Raw genomic sequence first — 18,892 nt, forward strand, 5'->3', positions numbered from 1 at the left:
TCAAATCTCTTGGGTGTGCAGGTAACATTTCTCTGATCTGGGTTCCAGGACATAGAAACATATATATTTATTCCTCTCGGAAACATAGGGCCTCAACAAGACTCGGTCTTGCGTTGGTTTCGTTAATCTGTTTTGATTTCTGGATCGCACAGATGGTTGAGGACATCGCTAAATTTCGTGTGTCTGCACTATTACCGCGGTCGCCCGTTTCCTCTGGCTGGCTCAGTTGCGCAATGTGTAACTGTGTGTTAGGTAAATTTGGAAAAGTTCGAGGACTGTGCTTTACATGGGTTTCGAACCCACAACCTCTGGGACGGCAGACTAGTGAAATTACGCTAGACTACCGAGGCCGCATAGAAACATATAGGGAAATAATTTTGCTGAAGAGCTTGCCAGAAAGGAAACTGAATTGGTATCAGGGAACCCCTACCTGGCCATCAGCTTACACCGGACAGTGGTTATTTGGGAACTGGACAACTTATTTCTCATGAAAGCGCAGAAAAGATGGAGCTCCATTTCGAAAACCCTTTGGTCTCAGTACAATAGACGGAAGACTCATAAAGTCCGGGGAACTCCACGCCATTCAATCTCCAAATTCGTAACTGTATTTACTGGTCATTGGACGATCGGCACACACGCAGAAAATCTAGGTTTACAATTTAACCCCCATTGCAGAAGCTCTGGGGACCATTCAGGAATGGAGACCGTTGAGCGCTTTCTCTGCAAATGTCCGGATTTGGCAGCTAGACGATTAAGGTCAGTGGGTGCTCCTTTCTTTGACAGCCTGAGGCAGTGCACCAACCTAAATCACATCAATATTCTCTATTACATCAACTGCTCTGGCTGGCTGTAGACATCTGTCTATTAAAGGTCCCATAATGGTATCGAAACTTTGGAAGTGCCAGAATGGTACTTCCACCATTTCCGCCAGAATGTGATAATTATTGGATCACTCCAATTTCGGATTACTCTTTCCAATCAATCTTGCCGTATGGCGCCAATAGTGGCTTGAAGAAGTGGGTTAAAATGACCATGAACGGAGTTTTCAACAGAATATCGTAGCCATTCATACAGCGAGAAGAGTGAAGGACGCCTCATCAGATGTTCTCATGCGTTCTGCGGCGATCCTCTTCAACACCAGATTAAAGAAGTCGCACGACAGCGAGTCACCCTGCCAGAAACCTCGTTTGGTATCAAACGGCTCGGAGAGGTCCTTTCCAATTCTGTTGGTGCTGCTGGTATTGAGCAACGTCATTTTGCACAGCCGTATTAGTTTCGCGAGGATACCAAATTCAGACATCGCGACATACAGGTAACTCCTTTTCGTGCTGTCGAATGTAGCTCGACAAAAAGATGGTGTGTGTCGATTCTCCTTTCATGGGTATTTTCCAAGATTTGGCGTATTGTGAATATCTGGTCGATGATGGACAAATATTTATTTATAGAAAATTTGTTTATTTTGGAACAGACCTTCTTGTTAACTGAGTTGACTTATATTTTCAGACTCGTCTGCTGAGATTTGATAAGCTGAGTTTTTTTTCACACAACACCAACATCCCGTTTTAACTATTGAAAAAATCTGTAAACATACAATATATGTATGGTATGTATGTATGTATGCATACTCGTTCAAAGTTCGATAAGGACCAACAACTCTTTGCACGATTACGTGGGCCGCTTGATAATTTGGGTATTTTTTTTGTTTTTAGTTCTAAACTAACACATTAGAAAAGCCGGTCAGCGCTTTGATGTAAATAAATATTTATGTATATTAAATATTTTGAAATATCAGTCAATCAAGATTAATAATAATAATCAGATGTGTCAGTTTCAGTCAGTTTCTCCTCCGATTTAGTTTTGATAATACCGAGTAAGATTGAATCGATTATTTTAAGTCCGATAACCAAAGCATTTTGAATCGCCTGTTGTTCATAACCGCAACAATTACCTGAAACATAAACATAATTTAATTTTTTGTGGTGGTCGCTGCGATGAACACCAGCTGTGTATTGAGTATTAGAATGATTTGAATATAACAGTTGTTTGGTTTTAAAAATTTGGTGTAGTCCTCATCGGCTATAACACTGTGTAACAAAAAAAACACTAAATATACTTTTACGGAGACGTAGCACAACTTGTAGATATAGAAAAACTAAAACAAATGGTATGGGAGAAATTTCCAATACACCCCGAAAATCTCATTTTATGGCCAAAAACCGTTTTTCAGTAGGTTGATGTGAACAATCACTCTTAACTTCGCCAATTTCCATCCGATTTATAATTTTTTTTTTCAGTTCGAAAGAACAAAAACAAGCCTTTTTGACAGTGTGTTCATAATTTTTTTTAATTGAAAATTGACGAGACTGTAGTTGTAAGTTTTTGGAATTTTTGGTTTTTTTTTCATTTTTTCAACTTTGACATCATTTTTACGATATTATCCGATATTGAGGATTTTTTTAGTGCATATTTTATTGTGATGAAAATGCATAGAGTTATGTGAGTTAAAATTTTTTTATAATAACGAACTTCTTTTTTAATCAATGTACAGTGTGAACTTAGGTACACTTGGGAGCGTTTTCATATTTCTATTATAAAAGAAATGCCTGATAATAATCTCAATCAATTTTCTTTTATCTGCGGTTTATTCGCGGATTGAAAGCATCGTTTGAAACTGATTGAAGGCCACAACGATTTTTTTTGCGTATACCACCTTTAGTATGAACCGCAATTCACGTGACCCAATTGTTCTGCAAAATTTGAAAAATTAAAATCAAAAAGTTGCTACGAATTTTGAATTACTTATCTGCTCCCATTATATTTTATCATCCAAGATGCTTGCGTTTCAATTTGAACAATGGAATATGCTGAAGGAAGATTTCAGAATCTCGCTAGTCGGCTAAAGTTGATGATAGAAATTCTTTGAAGCAAATTTATAACGCTGGAGCAGACAATAGCAGCATACAAAAATTTGGAAAAAGGGTTTCGTTTTATAAACTACTCAGCATATTAGTGGCAAATAATAATCAGCCACTTTATAGTATTAAAAATACAAATAAAAGAGATTCAACAAATAGTCTTGATTCAAACAGTATTTTTGAGATATTTTCGAAAGTTCTAACCAGTTCTGTTGTATGCAGTACAGTACCGTACCACACCGTACTCTTATGTATTCATATATACTCCAATAAATACATGGTGGCCCATATAGCGTTTGCTTTTTGAACCACCTATTTTTTTTGAGAACGGTAACACAAATGACATGTCAAATGTGTTCATAATTTACTTAAAGGTTTGACATTTACAAAATGGGATGCTATACGCTTGAACAAAATTGGGAAATATTGAAAACCTATTTCCAAAGTGGTGAGTCTTCTTCTTCTTTTCTGATTTTCACATCGGTGGCTACGTCAATAAGCAAACTTTTCGGATTTGGGGCTCAGAAAATCCACACTTTACTGTAGAGAAGCAAATGCATCCACAACGAGTCACTGTTTGGTGAGGTTTTTGGTCTGGCGGCATCATCGGGCCATTTTTTTTCGAAAATGAGCGAGGAGCCGCGGTTACAGTAAATGGCGAGCGTTACCGTGACATGCTCAACGAGTTGTTTCCAAAAATTGAAGAGGATGGCATGGACGACATTTGGTTTCAACAGGACGGTGCAACTTGTCGCACTGCCAAAGTTACACTCGAACTTTTGGCTACCGTTTTTGAAAACCGAATAATCAACCGAAATTCCGATATCAATTGGCCGCCTCGGAGCTGTGATTTAAGCCCGTTGGACTATTTTTTGTGGGGAGCCGTTAAGGACAAATGTTATGCGAACCAGAGACGATTGATCCTTTAAAACACGAACTCGAAGTTGCCATTCACGAAATTGGAGCCCAAACAATTGAAAATGTGCTTAAAAATTCATTCATAAATGACATTGTTCAATCTTCAAAATAAAAAAAAGATTTGAAAAAATATTGATAAAAATAAAATATTTTTTTTATAGCCGATTCAAAAAGCAAATATTACATGGCCCAACCTATATTATGTATCAATATAATAACGCATCAAAACACGCCCTAATTCCTGTTCAGCGTTAGTTATACCTACATGCCAAATTATAAAAAAAAAAAAAAAAAATCCTAAAACTCACACAACTTTATGAATTTTAATTCAATTACAGTCAAATATTGCTCATTCGACGCAAAATTAAATTTACTATAACAGTAGTTTACTGAAAAAACCCCTTAATATCGGATAATATCGTAAAAATAACGTCAAAGTTGAAAAAATAGGTAGAGATAAAATAAAAAAATTCCAAATACAGTGAAATTCCTTATAACCGGACACTCACCGTCGCAGTGTTTTTGTCCGGCTATGGGAGATGTCCGCTTATAAGGGATGAAGTCACAAAATATATACCACACAAAGAAATTTTTGGAAGTAAAGAATATTTTCATTCCTTAGTATTAACCGCCCACGCATTTTTCCGATTTAAGAGCGAGGGTTTTGTCAGGTAAGACACGAAAAAAAGCCCACTTTCGTCTGCGTTGTAAATGTCTTGAGGCTTGTAACCGGTCAACAGAGATGGCAGTTTTGTCCTAAACTGTTCGACACCATCCTGGTTTACATCTGCAGCTTCACCAAATACGCATTTGAAAGCAACATTATTCCTTATTCGCCATTTGTTTAACCATCCATCTGAAGCATTAAAATTAGGTACACCCAGTTTGCCTGCTTTTTCCATTGCCTTTGCTTTCAAAATGGGACCAGAAATCGGAATGTGTTGACTTCTAGCCTTAGCGAAACAATTAAAACACATCTTGTCTATTTCAGAGCCGCCTTCTTTAAGAAAGCTTCGCTTTTGATGAACATTAACTTCAGACTCCCATTTAGAACGAATATTTTTATTGATTTCAGCAGCTTGTGTTTTGCCAATATTGAACTTGGAAATTGAATGGAATTGAAATTTTTGGGCTCATTATACTTTACCTTTTTGCAATTCCACGTACTGATAATTTATCTTTTTCGACAACATTAATAATTTCCATTTTTTCTTTAATAGAAAGTACCTTCTTTTTCGGCGCCATATTATTACGAACTTTGAACGCAACCATTCGCATGCAACTGACTTAACAAACTGAATTAAAAACTACTCTTAATTTAAAACACAGGGTTTGAATGTGTGCATACATTTTAAAAGGGGAATCACCTATTTCATTTTTATAATGAACAACAAAGCTTGCTTGTGATATTTTTGAATTTTGTCCGTTTATGAGAAATTTTTTTATGAAAATGGTTTGAAATACTTTGTCCGCGTCCGGTTATTAGAGTGTCCGTTTATTAGGTTGATATTTGTATGAAAAAATGAATGAAAAACCAGTGTGCCCAAAATTTGTCCGGTTATTGGAGCTGTCCGGTTATAAGGACTGTCCGTAATGGGGAATTTCACTGTACTTGCGTCTACAGCCTCGTCAGTTATCATTTTAGAAAAATGTTCAACAGTCTATCGGAAAGGTTTGTTTTTGCTCTTTTGAACTAAAAAAAAATTAGAAATCGGATTAAAATTGGCGAAGTTATAAGTGATTGTCCTCATCAACCTTTCGAAAAACGGTTTTTTGGCCATAAAATAAGATTTTGGGGGTGTATTGGAAATTTCTCCTATACCATTTTTCTTAGTTTTACTATACCTACAAATTGTGCTAGGTCTCCATAAAAGTATAATATCACTGTCGCACAGTGTTATTGTTTTTTTTTTTTCTAAGTCATAATTCACTAATGTATGTAAATGTTTTTTACTTACTTAAGAAGTTTTAGTTCTTTTAAGATATGGATATTAAGTTGGATTTGTTTATCCTGTGAACAAAGTAAGGAGAAAGGCCCATACATTTCATTAATCATTTTAAATCGTCAGAAAGGTACTTCAGCATGCTCTATCAACTAACTATTAGGCAATACCGTATTGCAGGCACAACAACAATAGATAAGTCTTGTTTTCGTGAGCGTACGCGCTTCACCACCGTTTCCGATTAAATTTTGGCCACATTTATCTGGAAACAGGTTGTCTCTTGACTCCATCCCACACCAGCATGGCTATACTTACATATATATAAATTGGATAAACAAGAATCAAGTATTATGGTATAAGGAAAAACAATGCGTTATTAAAAAAAAAACAATCTGCTTATCCGCTAGAGTATGCGTATGCTGACTGGTGGGATGATTCTTACGAACAATAATTGAGCAAAGTGCTCTTAGTGAGGATTATACTAACTCGGTGTCTTTTAGTCAATTTGACTTTCGATTTCTAGCACACGCGTACTTTTTTGCCAATGCATTCACACTTTTGCAAATTGACAATCAGCTTGTATACAATTTTTCTTTCTTCTCGGCAATTTTTCGTTAAATTACAACAGCGCGCACAAGTTTTAGAAATAGCATTCTCGGGGAGGCCACAATTTTTCGTTTTTAAAACAGTAAATATAATAATAAATGCAGATTAAGCAAAAGCGTGAACCTAATTTGCAATAAAAACCTAGGCAAGCGAAGGCGAGCATATTGATAGAGTTATATTTAACCAAATAAGGAGATCACATCTCACCGCATTAGGTACACACATGCATCATCACACGCACTGCAACACCAATTGATATTCTGCTTTTAAAAAGCACACACTTACCGTCGTTCGTGACTACTTTCAAATTCAATTAAAGTATTTTTGTACCACTAAACATTCACACGTCATTTACACGATATGAATAAAAGAAAGTCCAACAAGAAGTGAAAATCCTACTTACCTAATTATTATACACAACATAACAATTAAACAACCCTCTGACAGGCAAACAAATAACACTCCCGTTGAGTGCCATTTGAATGCCTATTGAGAGCCACCTGACAGCAAAATAACAAGAACAGCAACACATTTAACAGCACCAACAACACGGTTAGTCAACGCTAATCTGAAAATAAGCCAATAACAAATACAGATTAACATCAATAATTAAAGTTACCTACAAATGCAAGAGTAAACAATTCCTGCTTTCTTTACCTTTGTAATGTTTTTGTATTTTCTTTTTTTTTTTGCAAAGCAGAACATTGCATTGCATTTTGGCGTATTTCGCAATGCCACTTGGCGACAATTACTGGGTGTATTTTCAATTAAATAAAAAAACGTATTCAAACTGCAATGTTTTATGTGTGGATGGGTATGAATAGAAATTGGCAAACAAAAGAAAAATGTGAATCAAATGTTTCTTTTTAATTTATTTATTTACCTAAGTGCTTTTAAATCGATTGCAGACGATTGAAGATGCTAAATGGGGGCCAGAAGCAAATAAAGAAAAAATAAATAAAAATTTAATAAAACACTTAAATTTCATGAAGCGTTTTTAACACCTTCTACCTTTGGCAAATTCTACTATCAAATAATAAAAACATAAAGAAATAATAGGAAAAATTAGAAAATATAAACGAGTAATAAAAAAATAATATAAAATAGTAATAAAATAAAACTCAACTAAAACAAAATAAATAAATAAAATCCCACTGTACTACCGGCCTACTTCATGTGTAACAAAGAGTTTTCAGGGCGATATTTAATAATTGCAATACTCATTAGGGCATAAGCACGCTTTAAAAACAGGAGGACTATCAAAAGCGATTTGAAATATTAGTTTGGAGAAAAAGACATCCTTTATTCGGTATATGGCTTTATCCTCGGTAGATGGCTGTAGTGATCGATAGCTCGTAAGGTATCGATCAAACAATTTCAAGTTAATGCTGCTTGCCAAATTAACATTTTACACTAAACAAATTCTTTTGGTGTTTTTTGTTCCATTCAATTGTGAGTTACAGAGTGTTAACAATGGAAGTCAACAAAGAGAAAATTCGATACAGTTTACCGATTTTCTTCGATAAAGACGAAGATGCAAACCAGGTCGCTGAAATTGCGAACGGTGTTTATGGTTCCGATGCATGATTCAATTAGAAATTCAGAAGGTTAGGTAAGTAAGCAGCTTTCTCGCTCACTCTTGACAAATCGGTTCCCTTATTTGAAAACATGTTGCTTCTTTACAAATATACGTATATCCATCTACATATTATATATAAAAATTCAGCCGTTTTTCGCGTTGTGATGAACTTTACGGAGAATGTCTTATAAAAAAACTTTTAAATTGTAGTAAAAATTAAACTTTTGATGCAAATTATATGGTCGGCAACACCGTTTCCACTTTGAGCGATTTGCCTTGTTATTATTCGTTGAAAATCATTTATCTGTTTATAAACGTTCAAGTAAGTATAATAATAAAAGCTAATTATTTCGTAAATTAATGTCGTTTTTCACTATTTAGGTCGATTATGTCTTACATATGGTGGTAGTCGATTATTTGGAGTCGGCTTTCTGCTGGAGAAAACCACCGGTTTTTGAATTTTCATAAACGTAAGTCCAGATCAGACATTTGTAAAAATTCTTATTAAACTTTTTCAGTCATAGGTTTTTAGAACAGCGTTTTTGCCAAAATAATAGTGACCACCTTACATACAATGCATAAACTGCAGTTAGTAAGTGCTGTTAGAATATTTGCTATTAAATTGTCTTTAAAGTTTTTATTTGTAGGACTTCACAGACGAGCAAGTGCAGCGGAAGTTGTGTGTTGAAGAGCTAGGTGGCACAACTATTGTGGTTTTTAGAAACAAAGGCAAGTATACGCGTATTTCTACCACTGTCACATGTGGTGCTACGGACAATTTCATAGATGACATTAAGCGTGCTGTGTATGATGGTGCAAATACCTAGTTACATAAGTGTTTGACATGTGACGGTCATTATGGGCCTAGTCGATATCTTGTCCGGTCTAGCACAATATGCTGTACGTAGATGTATGCGCAACACCTACACGAGCAAGTCCTCGCGCTTTACGTCTACAATTACACGTAAGTTGTAGTGATATATTTGTGAGTTAACAATTTTTAAGATTTTTTGTTTACAGGGTTTTGATTTCTGCCCGAACAAGTGCAGCGTTCCAACACCTATACGAGCAAGTGCACCCACTTTCTTCATATTTCCGCTCCGATTCATTACTGTGACGCGTTGTATTGAAATACGTAAATTTACTAACAATCACAATTATTAAAAGTGGATTATATTATCAATATATGGAATTTTTCGATGTTTTAGTTTTAGATCATATGAATGCCTTTTCCTAACTCTTTGTAATATTAAGGACGCCAATTATATTAAGGTAGACAAATTTTAGACTATAAACTAGTAAATTTGTAACTTTTGTTGCAAACAATTTTAACTTTTCTAACTCCAATTTTTTTCTTATGTTTGAAAATGATCGACTGAACTTCTGCTTTCACAATGTCTCTAGTAACATATGTATGTACATATGTGTGTACATGTATTATTATGCACGAAATACGAAATTAAACTTTCTGTTTTCTCCCATTCCTGTCGTTTAAATATATTTTGACCTTTGGTGTATTAAAGGACTTGTAGTATTATAGAATTCTGTGGCAAATATTCTTGTAGTTAATTTAACACATTATATTCCTTTATTATGACTATTTTTTGTTCTTTCCCAAAAAATATACACAAATCTATTGCGAGATTAGATTCTTAAAATGTTCCTCGGAAATATTTCTGGTTATTTTTAACGTATCATGGCAGCCAAATCTGTATCAAATTCAATGGTTTAACATGTTACTCTCTCAATACATAATATACATATAAAGGATGCGAAAAGTCAGTATTTATTTCAGGAATAAAAAATTGTAAAAACAGTTATGAAACGTACATTTACGTTCTTACGATACTGAAATGAGCAAATTTGCAACATCTCGTAATGCAAAGGTTACTAAACATGGCTTTATATGCATAAGAGTGAACTAATTTTGTTAAATACTTTTGTTTATTAGCAACCATTTCCTTTTTAATGTAATGAAAATATTCCTTTTGAGACTCCATTTTTTTACTTTTGTCTCGTTTCACATCTAACTAGATAATATTTGTTCTACAACTACGAACTAACTTAAACCACATATGTACATAAGTAACATCACATAGTTCTGGGTGCTCTTGTGTTAGATAAACATCAAAAACTAAATAAATATTATATAATATTTGCTTGCAAAAAACAATAATTTTTCTGTTGTTTTGTTTTAATGTAGATTAAAAAACCAATATACTAATTAGCTACTTTACGTACTTTTTTACTACCTTTAGGCCCTCTTTCTCCATCCTTCGTAAATGCAGCCCCAAAATAAGGGAGTGTCAAAGCGCCCTTGTCATTACTTACTCAACCTTCTATAATTGAATCATGGTGCCGATGCTGTAACAGCTAATTGCGTGCCATTTTGGTTTTGCCGATTCCGTTCAGGCATTTTTGATGTTAAAGAAAATGTCGATAAAATCACAAAAATAATCGAAGTTGACAATTTGCCCAAAAAAACGTTTACCTAAAAATGATTGATTTATTTTTCCCCAAACTTATATATGTAAACATTCGAGAGTTATGTGGATGGCTTGGAACCCAACTAAAGCTCTGACACACCGAGCGAACTGGTTTTGTTTTGTGAAATGTTTTTGGGAGTGAAAATACTCTGTAATATGCATCTGCACTTTTCACAAACTCATTGGCCAATAGCAGGTGTTTAAGATTTTCTTAAATGACTCAGACATATGGTGCACAAAGATGCACTACACAACAATGTGTTTTTAAGTGATAATGTGAAATGAATAAAACGTAGTAAATGCGTAATATTCGTAAAAATTTCAATTCCGATCGAATAACCAAAGGCAGTTGCAATTTACTAGGAATGTATTATATTTATTTGCATCAGCTATGACTTGGGCAAGAAGCTGTTCTGCAGCAACAAATTATGAACTATTTACAAAAAAAACAAAACACATTACACATTTAACTGAGATTATTGTCGATTCACTGCAATGAAAACTGAAATATTAGTTTGGTGTGAATTCTTTGTGTTTTTTTGTTTTTTTCTTTAACAATGAAATGAGTAGACACCTTTTTGTATTATATATTGAGAAGTTAAATAAAACAAAATAAATAAAATATCTGGAAAAAAATCGTATCTGTATCAAATAGGGTGTGAGTGTCTGTATATACATGTATATCTAAATAAATTTAATTACTTAGAGAAATTACGCATAAAATGTTGTAGATTCCTATTCATAATGCATAAAACTCAGATTAATGTTATGTTTTATTGTCGGTTGAGGTCGACCATCATCTTTTTGGTGGTCTTCCTGGTCATCGTCTTCCTTCTGGCATCCCATCACGAGCTATTTTTATCAACCGATTGCTAGGGCCACATGGCACATGATTGTTCCATGCTCGACTTCTGCCTCTTATAGCCTAGACAGACGGCGGCGTTAATCGGGATTACCGGCGCAGTTTATTCTGATTAAAATTATATTTTGACAGACGGATTGAAGAGCAGCTGATTGGCTTATTGCATAATTTTATCAGTAAAATATGGACCGCAGGCAGCAAATGCCTTGACTATAAGAAACAATTATTCATTTAAAAAAATATTAAATTGCAATTTCTAAAACTGCTCCGAAATATCAAAACAATTAATGTAATTTCGAACGTCTTAGCCCAAACTTGTATTGCATCCAGTCTTTCTTGTTTTTCTCTTTAATTAAGTATTCATTATTTATTATACGTATTATATCATTTCTATTTAACTATTTATGGAAGTTCTGTTAGTGAGGTGGTGTGACGGGAATATGACGAAAGGCGTGTGTTGTCTATTAGATGAATATTTAGTGATCCAGGGTTAACTTTTTTTTCAAGAAATACAAGACGTTGTAGACGCGCCTAAACTGCAACATATATATGCATGCATCTCAGGCAAGGCGCGTTTAATTGCATTTTAATTTAATACGAACAATACACCTTTGCCCCAAGCTGCACTCATTTCACTGACTGATAACTGATGACTGATAATACCTCTAATTGCACCGTATTGACTTTAGGAGTATGTACATATGCCTCTATGTAGGTAGTATTAATGGCTTACATGTGTGCCTTCATAAGGAGGCCGAAGTCAGAAAAATGTAATTGAAGAACAGATTGAAAACGCTGATAAACTTTAGTTTTTTATGCTTCTAAAACTAGAGCAAACTTGGTTGCCAAAGTTTCCTAAGCCCAAATCATTGCTAAAACTTCTTTCAAATACTATATCCTCATCTAAGCAAGCTAAGAAACTAAGTGCACTTGCCCTCAAGAGGCCAAGATTAAATTGATTAAAAGAAAAAAAAAACTAAGTACACATGAACTCATTACGCTTGTGAAAATAAGTACAGTTCCGCCTGGATATATTATATTTACATACATAATTAATTAAGAGTTTTTCAAGTCATTGACAGGAATGTCATTCAGGATGTCGGTACAAGCCTTTTGGATGGTGTCTACGGACGCAAAACGTTTTCCTTTCATGGCAAATGCAATTTTCCGAGTAGGTAGAAGTCACAGGGAGCCATATCAGGCGAATACGGTGAGAGACTGATGGTTAAAATGCGATATCTAGTCTAAAAATCAGTCACAAGAATGAATCGAGGAGATGGTGCATTATCATGCAATAAGCGCCAGCTTCCTCCTTCGCGATATTCAGGGCGAATTCGGCGAATACGATGCAACAAACGCTTCAAAACGCCAAGATAGAAAATTATATTGACGGTTTGGCCTGTTGGTACGAACTCCTTGTGGACAATTCCCTTGTAATCGTGAAAACAAATGAGCATTGATTTGATTTTTGACTTTTCCAAACGCGATTGCTCGTCTGGGCCTTCCATTCGGCACTTTGACGCTTAGTTTCAGGTTCATGTTGGAAACACTACGTTTCATCACCAGTTACAATATTGTAAAGGAAGTGCTCGTCTTTTCTCACCTCTTCAATGAGGTCTTTCGAGTGTTGAACTCAGAGTAATTTTTGGTCCTCAGTTAACATGTGCAGAATGAAATGAGCACAGACCATTCGTAAGCCCAAATGATCAGTTAAAATGCAATATATCAATGTTTTGGAGTAATTCAACTCCGATTCCTTGAATGTCAATGATGATTTCGGTTCATTCTTCATAAATTGACCAACAATTTCCATGTAGTTTTCGATGATTACTGATTTTGAGCGGCCCGTAAGTTCATTGTCATTTATGTCTTCACAACCATCTCTGAAACGTGTAAACCACTCATAAACTCTGGCACGAGATAGACAGTCATCGCCATAAACTTTTTTCATCAATTAAAATGTTTTCGCAAACCTTTTACCGATTTTAAAACCAAATTTGATATAAGCTCTTTGTTCGAAACTCATTTTTGTACCGATGTAACAAACATACTGACACTTTAGATGCAATAACTTCGCCTCCACTGAACCGAATGTAACCAAGATTTCACTGGAAGTGAGGTAAGGATGTAACTTCCAAAGCTCTAACTCATTAACAAAATGGCGCCATCAAAAACATTTTTATGACGCCGTTTTTTTGTTTTTTGGGACTTCACCTTGTATATTAATAGATAAGAGTCTGTTCAGAGAGCTTTTGTGTGCTATCGCTCTCGTTGCTTATTAATAAATCTAACGTCCTTAGAGCCTAAGCGTGCTCTGTTGTCGATGTGTTTTGTTTTTAATATTAGTGTGGGCTCAATAAATCGTTGTTCCCTCATGCATTTTTCGTTGAAATTAATTGTTTTTTGTGGGTGTTGTTTAAACTGTTTATGGAATGAATACCCCTTTTGGAAGGACACTAGCTCAATTTAATGTTTATTCTTCTTCCTTAGTCTTTGATTTCTTTCACTCTAAGTTTACTTTTTAGAAGCTACTTATAAGACTCTTGTCATAAGATCTTTGCTTGTATCTATCTATCTATCTATTTATCTAATAGTCTATAAGCTTCTTGTTTGTTGATTAAATTTTATAAATAAATAAAAAGATAAAATTTGCTAACGAGCTATCGCTTTGTTTGCCTTTTAGAAGCGTAAGTTTCTGCCAAATGATCAAATGCAACTTCATCTCCTTTGGCGCTATTGTATTTTACATGCTAAAATCAAAACACTAAGGTATGCGTTGAACTCTGCATATTTGATCGATTTACTTGAACTCCTCGGCGTTGCTTTTAGCACCTACCTAGAAGGGCGGATGAAACAGCACATTCAAAACCCCTTTAAGAGAGAATGAACACGAAATATATAATTCCTGAAGGCCTTCCCCCGCACGCACACACACTGCCACCGCTGAAAGAGAGCTATAGTGTATTATAAGATCTCACCTGGAGCATTCATTATGAGCAAACAGGCAGCTTGAGGGCAAGAACAACAGCAACAATCTACTTCAAACTTCATTCCTCAATTAATAAAATTTAAAATCCAATTGCGTTGGCTCCATGTCCTACACTGAGACTCTAGAAATTTATGATGATCATGAATTGCGTAATGCTTAAAAGAAAATGTAATGTAATTTTGTCGTTACGTTCTCATACAGAAAAAACATTCAGAATTAACACAAACTTAAATTTTTCCAATATCAGTAAATTCGTGCGAAAATCTTTCGCCTATGCGTTTGTTATTTTCATTTCCGCTGTACTTTATTTCCTCAAGATGATTCACCATTTCAACAACAGATGGCGCCGTCGCATTTCGTTGCCAAAGTGGCGGCGTCTCATCTATTTAGCAAAAATTCACATTTATTTACCTTTTTTTCATTTCAAATTTCTTTCTCTTCCTTTGTTTTATTTGAACTTTATTTATACAAGTATACAAGAAAATGTACTTTGCTTAAGTATACAAGCAAATGTTCGCTTGTTTTAATATTGCCCCTAATTATTTTTAATGAATTTTCTTTTACCACATGGCAACTAACAAACAGCTGTTAAGAAAAAACATTGAACATCTATTGCAATTCCTGTCGGGCGATTGCTGCGTTTATTAAAGCGTCAAGAAATGCATTATTTTGCTTTATAGCGTTCTTTAAAATTTAAGAAAATTCCGTGAAATCTTTTCTGAGAGCCCTTCATACAAAGTGCCAACGAAGACATACCGATATTTAGTTTAAATTCCTTATTAAGTTATTCAGCATGGACACAGAAATTCTAGCACCAACTGTGGATAAATCACAAATGCCACCGTTGCATCAGAAACGCATATTGGCGTTTATCAATCATTTTATAATTAATTCGTGCAACTTTCTCAATGACTTCGCATTGAAATGCGAAACAAAATTTATAGACTTGGAAAGGAAAATGCAAAAAGTTGAGGCCGCGTTAACTATCATAGAAGCAAAAGTAAGTAAATTTATATTCCAATAAATTAAAAAATTACGAAAATAAAAAATGCAGCTCGCTTCTGTGCCGGATGTTGCAGAGACCTTAACAACAACCACTGCCAAAATCAGTCCAACAGAAGCTGCAAATGAATCGGCTGAGGACACTATCACTACTGTTGTTACTGGTGATGACACAGCAGATGTCGTCAGCCCGCAAATAGATAATGAAACACTTGAACCCACAGGTGTGCGCGCTTGTGAAGATGTGCGTTTCAAAAAGTTCTTCAAAATGGTACAATTTGGTGTGCCTGCAGAAGCAGTAAAAATAAAAATGCAAGCGGAAGGTGTCGAACCAAGCATACTGGAGTAAGTTTCCTATAAGTGGTGTGCAAAGAAGTTCAAATCTAAAATGTTCTTAATGTTTTACAGCACTCCAAATTTGTTGCTGGCAGATGGTATTGTTGCATAGCGTCATCTTCACTTGCGTCCAAGGTCCTTCATTTGCAGGTCAGCATATTTGTCGCCGCATGATGAATCTTAAGAATGTTGAAGCGCCTGCACATAAAATATAATAATTAAACTCTGCGGCATCTAACATTTCCAGATGCCAATTATGTGATACTCAGCCTAAAATATAACTTGTAAGATTTCAATAAGCCATTAGAATAAAATAACCATTAGTTTCGATTGAATTTTCTTTTAATTCAATGTTTAAATAAAAAACACTGTTTTCATTTTCTTCACAAATGACTTGGTAGCTATGCCATTTAATCAAGCAGTGCGGTCCGAATATTTGCACTGACAGCAAACAGCAAAACAAAATAAAAGTAAATGTTAGCGTGGAAATTTGGGCGAGTAACCTAGAATTGAATCATCTGTCCCTTCCTCTTCTTGTCACCACCCAACTCGAAGTGCTTGCAACGCTTCAGCGGTGTCTGCTTGCGGTACTTGCATTCTGTGCATTCCATACGCAATACAATCTTTTTGGTAGTCTTGGCCTGTAATTTGAAAATGAATTTTGTTAGCAAAGTTATAGACGCAAACAAATATGTACACATAAGTATATCATTTTTTGTGTGAATGTTCAAACTCAGCAACAATTAATAATTTCGAATTATTGCTACTTAATAAGTCTTCAGCATTCAAAATTAATTTTGCATAAGTTTTTCCCACCAAAGAGCCTTTCAGTGTCGCTTATCGACTCGCCAGCAACTTAGTTCTACAAATATGCATTAACAATACGTATTTCTCTTTAAACTCGTACCTTCTTCCTGAAGATGGGCTTGGTTTGACCACCGAAACCTTGTTGCTTTCTGTCGTAACGACGTCGACCCTGTGCACCTTTACGCTCCTTGGACTTCTTGTATTGTGTCACCTTGTGTGGCTTGTGGCACTTGCATTTTTTGCAAAAGGTGCGTCGCTGTTTCGGCACATTGACCTAAAAACCAAATAAAAATCCATAATTAGCGCATCACTCCGTCAAATAACCACTATCGAATCGCAAATTCAATTCCGAAATCAAGGCAACATTCTTTCGTACTATCAACAATATAAATGTATCAAAAGATTATAAATCATTTATATTTTTAACCAGAACACAAGTTAATACATTTTGCTTGAATATTTTCGGGATGCACTGCGATTTCTACATAGATTTTTAAACGAATTTTCCGTAAACGTACCATCTTGACGATTCTTGTTTGTCAAAGAAAGAAAAGAAAGAAAGAAGGAGACAAATAAACGGAAGCGATACAACTGTCAGCTGTCTGAATATACAAACATGTAGGAACTGTCAACGCCGAAAACATGAAACACAGCTACATGGTTGCATGTTGGTCAGAGCATTCAAAACTCATTAAAAAAAAATATTATTATATTGAAATATATATACAGCCATGGTCATATAAACAGCACATGTAGACTTTGAAAGCAAAGAGTTGAATCTGTTTTTAAATAATTTAATAATATAATTAAAAACAAGCGTTTAGAGGATATTATCTCGTTCTTGTTGTTGTTGTTGTAGCAGCATAAACATTCCCCATATATACATATATGTATGCAAGAGGAATGCTGCTGAAGTGACAGTCCTTGGCCGGATATAAGTCCGGGTCGTTCCGGTAACGTAGAACCGACTGTCGTGGGAACGATTTCTTTTTTCTCGATCTCTCTAAATTCATTGCTGTTTTACGCGATAAAACAACTATGTGGAGCATACGGAAGGTGGGGCCTTCCGAAAAGCGTTATTTCATTTTCGGCGAATTTGGCTTTCCTCACTTACTTTCGCTTTTTCTTTATCTTTGTTTCTTTTTTTTTGTTGCTTATTTTGTACACTGGCGCTTTCAGTTTTCATATTCGCCAAAAATAAAGTAGCGGCTTTCAGAAGGTGGCACCTTCAATGGCGAATTAAATACCGAAGGAGACGTCTTCGCAAAACAGTTACTTTATTTTTCACGATTTCGACAGGTCTAACGTCAGGCTCCTTTCCAATGTAAAACAAACAAAGATAGGTGAAAATTCTGTGAATGACTTGGTAATATCGCGTGAGACTTAAACTAAACAAACTAATGAAAACTAAGTGCCGTGCGTTAAGTAGTGAAAGCATTTATGTGTGTGTATAGCTTCACGTGTTTGCTAGTTTCTATTGCTTTCACCTGCTCTTCCTCTTCACAAATTCAAGTACTGCTCCTTCCTTTTGTTTATTTATTCATGGAGTCTGACGACACAGCATATTCAGAAGGTGCAGCCTTGTATTCTATCATCCTTCGGCTCTTCTATACTCTCTACGTAGTAATTTGTATGGGCAAGTGGCATTTTGACAGTTCTTTGACGCTTGAGGCGCTACTTAAGGGGTGGCAGTGAAAGAGCTTTATTTTTATTGCTACCGCCGCTGCTTCCATGTTTTTAATTGATGCTAGCGCTGCACTACTTTCAGTTTGTATAATAATTTCATTGTTATGTAAACCTTTATAAAATAAAATAAATAAATAAAATATTTTTTTAAATTGTTCAACATAAATATTTTTATTCGTGGTTTTAATTAAAGCAAATTGTAAAATGTTTGTCCTTCTCCTCTTAGCGTCGTGTTTGGCTATGCAGCTATGTCGAAAGGTATTTCAAAAATAAAACCTTATAAATTTGTATTCTTGTAAAAAATTCAAATTCTCCAATTTACATTTTGTACTCGAATTAACTCGTAAATGTTAATTTACGAAGGAATGTCAAGTTTGTTTATGCACGTCGCCAAATCAATGATACTGAGAGGCACTAAAACAAAGCAACTAATTCGGCCAAAGGCAAAACGTTCACACTTAAGTCGGTTCTACTTTACCGTAACGACCCGGTTTTATATCCGGCCTAAGACTGGCACTTCAGCAGCATTCCCTGCATATGTACGGAGAATGTTTATACTGCTGTTATAACAACAACAATAACCAAATTGCTTCATCTTTGAATATTTCCGCAGTTTGAACAATTGATAATTTTCCAAAAGGTTTCCAGATTTGGTTAATTTCGCCTTTTGACTTCAAATATACGGGAGTATATACGCACAATCTTTGTTGGTAAATGCATATACAAATGTATGTATGTACATACACACATATATCCATTTACG

The 18,892-nt window shown here is 35.1% G+C and overlaps 3 protein-coding genes and 1 long non-coding RNA gene across 6 annotated transcripts in view; 2 read left to right on the forward strand and 2 right to left on the reverse strand.

The window, feature by feature from the left end:
* The window catches only part of LOC128864928 (protein peste-like), an 89,804-nt gene extending 82,919 nt beyond the window's left edge, over positions 1-6,885 (reverse strand). Inside the window, exon 1 of one of the 2 annotated variants that reach the window (XM_054104696.1) lies at positions 6,786-6,885. The gene's annotated coding sequence lies outside the window, so the exon portion shown is untranslated. The other variant, XM_054104694.1, reaches the window with a different exon arrangement.
* A 1,326-nt stretch (positions 6,886-8,211) lies between these two features.
* On the forward strand, positions 8,212-10,020 carry LOC128864929 (uncharacterized). Of its 2 annotated transcripts, none has more exons than XR_008454723.1 (5): positions 8,212-8,283; positions 8,343-8,431; positions 8,480-8,553; positions 8,609-8,925; positions 8,982-10,020. It is a non-coding gene; the product is annotated as an uncharacterized LOC128864929 (long non-coding RNA). The 2 variants fall into 2 exon arrangements; XR_008454722.1 differs by having other exon boundaries at positions 8,486-8,553; positions 8,982-10,019.
* A 4,862-nt stretch (positions 10,021-14,882) lies between these two features.
* On the forward strand, positions 14,883-15,973 carry LOC128862749 (WASH complex subunit 3). Its single transcript, XM_054101455.1, has 3 exons — positions 14,883-15,298; positions 15,353-15,645; positions 15,709-15,973. Exons 1-3 carry the CDS (start codon positions 15,092-15,094, stop codon positions 15,746-15,748), a joined length of 540 nt encoding a protein of 179 aa, XP_053957430.1. The 5' UTR covers positions 14,883-15,091; the 3' UTR covers positions 15,749-15,973.
* Positions 15,961-17,069, reverse strand: LOC128862750 (60S ribosomal protein L44). Its single transcript, XM_054101456.1, has 3 exons — positions 16,962-17,069; positions 16,544-16,717; positions 15,961-16,277 (listed from the first exon to the last, which is right to left on the reverse strand). Exons 1-3 carry the CDS (start codon positions 16,962-16,964, stop codon positions 16,140-16,142), a joined length of 315 nt encoding a protein of 104 aa, XP_053957431.1. The 5' UTR covers positions 16,965-17,069; the 3' UTR covers positions 15,961-16,139.
* Between the last annotated feature and the right edge of the window lie 1,823 nt (positions 17,070-18,892).

The sequence above is a fragment of the Anastrepha ludens genome, chromosome 5 (genome assembly GCF_028408465.1).
Source record: "Anastrepha ludens isolate Willacy chromosome 5, idAnaLude1.1, whole genome shotgun sequence".
Lineage (NCBI taxonomy): Eukaryota > Metazoa > Arthropoda > Insecta > Diptera > Tephritidae > Anastrepha > Anastrepha ludens.

Coding starts and splice junctions, on each gene's coding strand:
- LOC128862749 (XM_054101455.1), top strand. CDS start 15,092: ATGGACACAGAAATTCTAGCACCAACTGTGGATAAATCACAAATGCCA. Junction 15,299..15,352: donor TAACTATCATAGAAGCAAAA/GTAAGTAAATTT, acceptor TAAAAAATGCAG/CTCGCTTCTGTGCCGGATGT. Junction 15,646..15,708: donor GTCGAACCAAGCATACTGGA/GTAAGTTTCCTA, acceptor AATGTTTTACAG/CACTCCAAATTTGTTGCTGG.
- LOC128862750 (XM_054101456.1), bottom strand. Junction 16,278..16,543: donor AGCCCATCTTCAGGAAGAAG/GTACGAGTTTAA, acceptor TTCAAATTACAG/GCCAAGACTACCAAAAAGAT.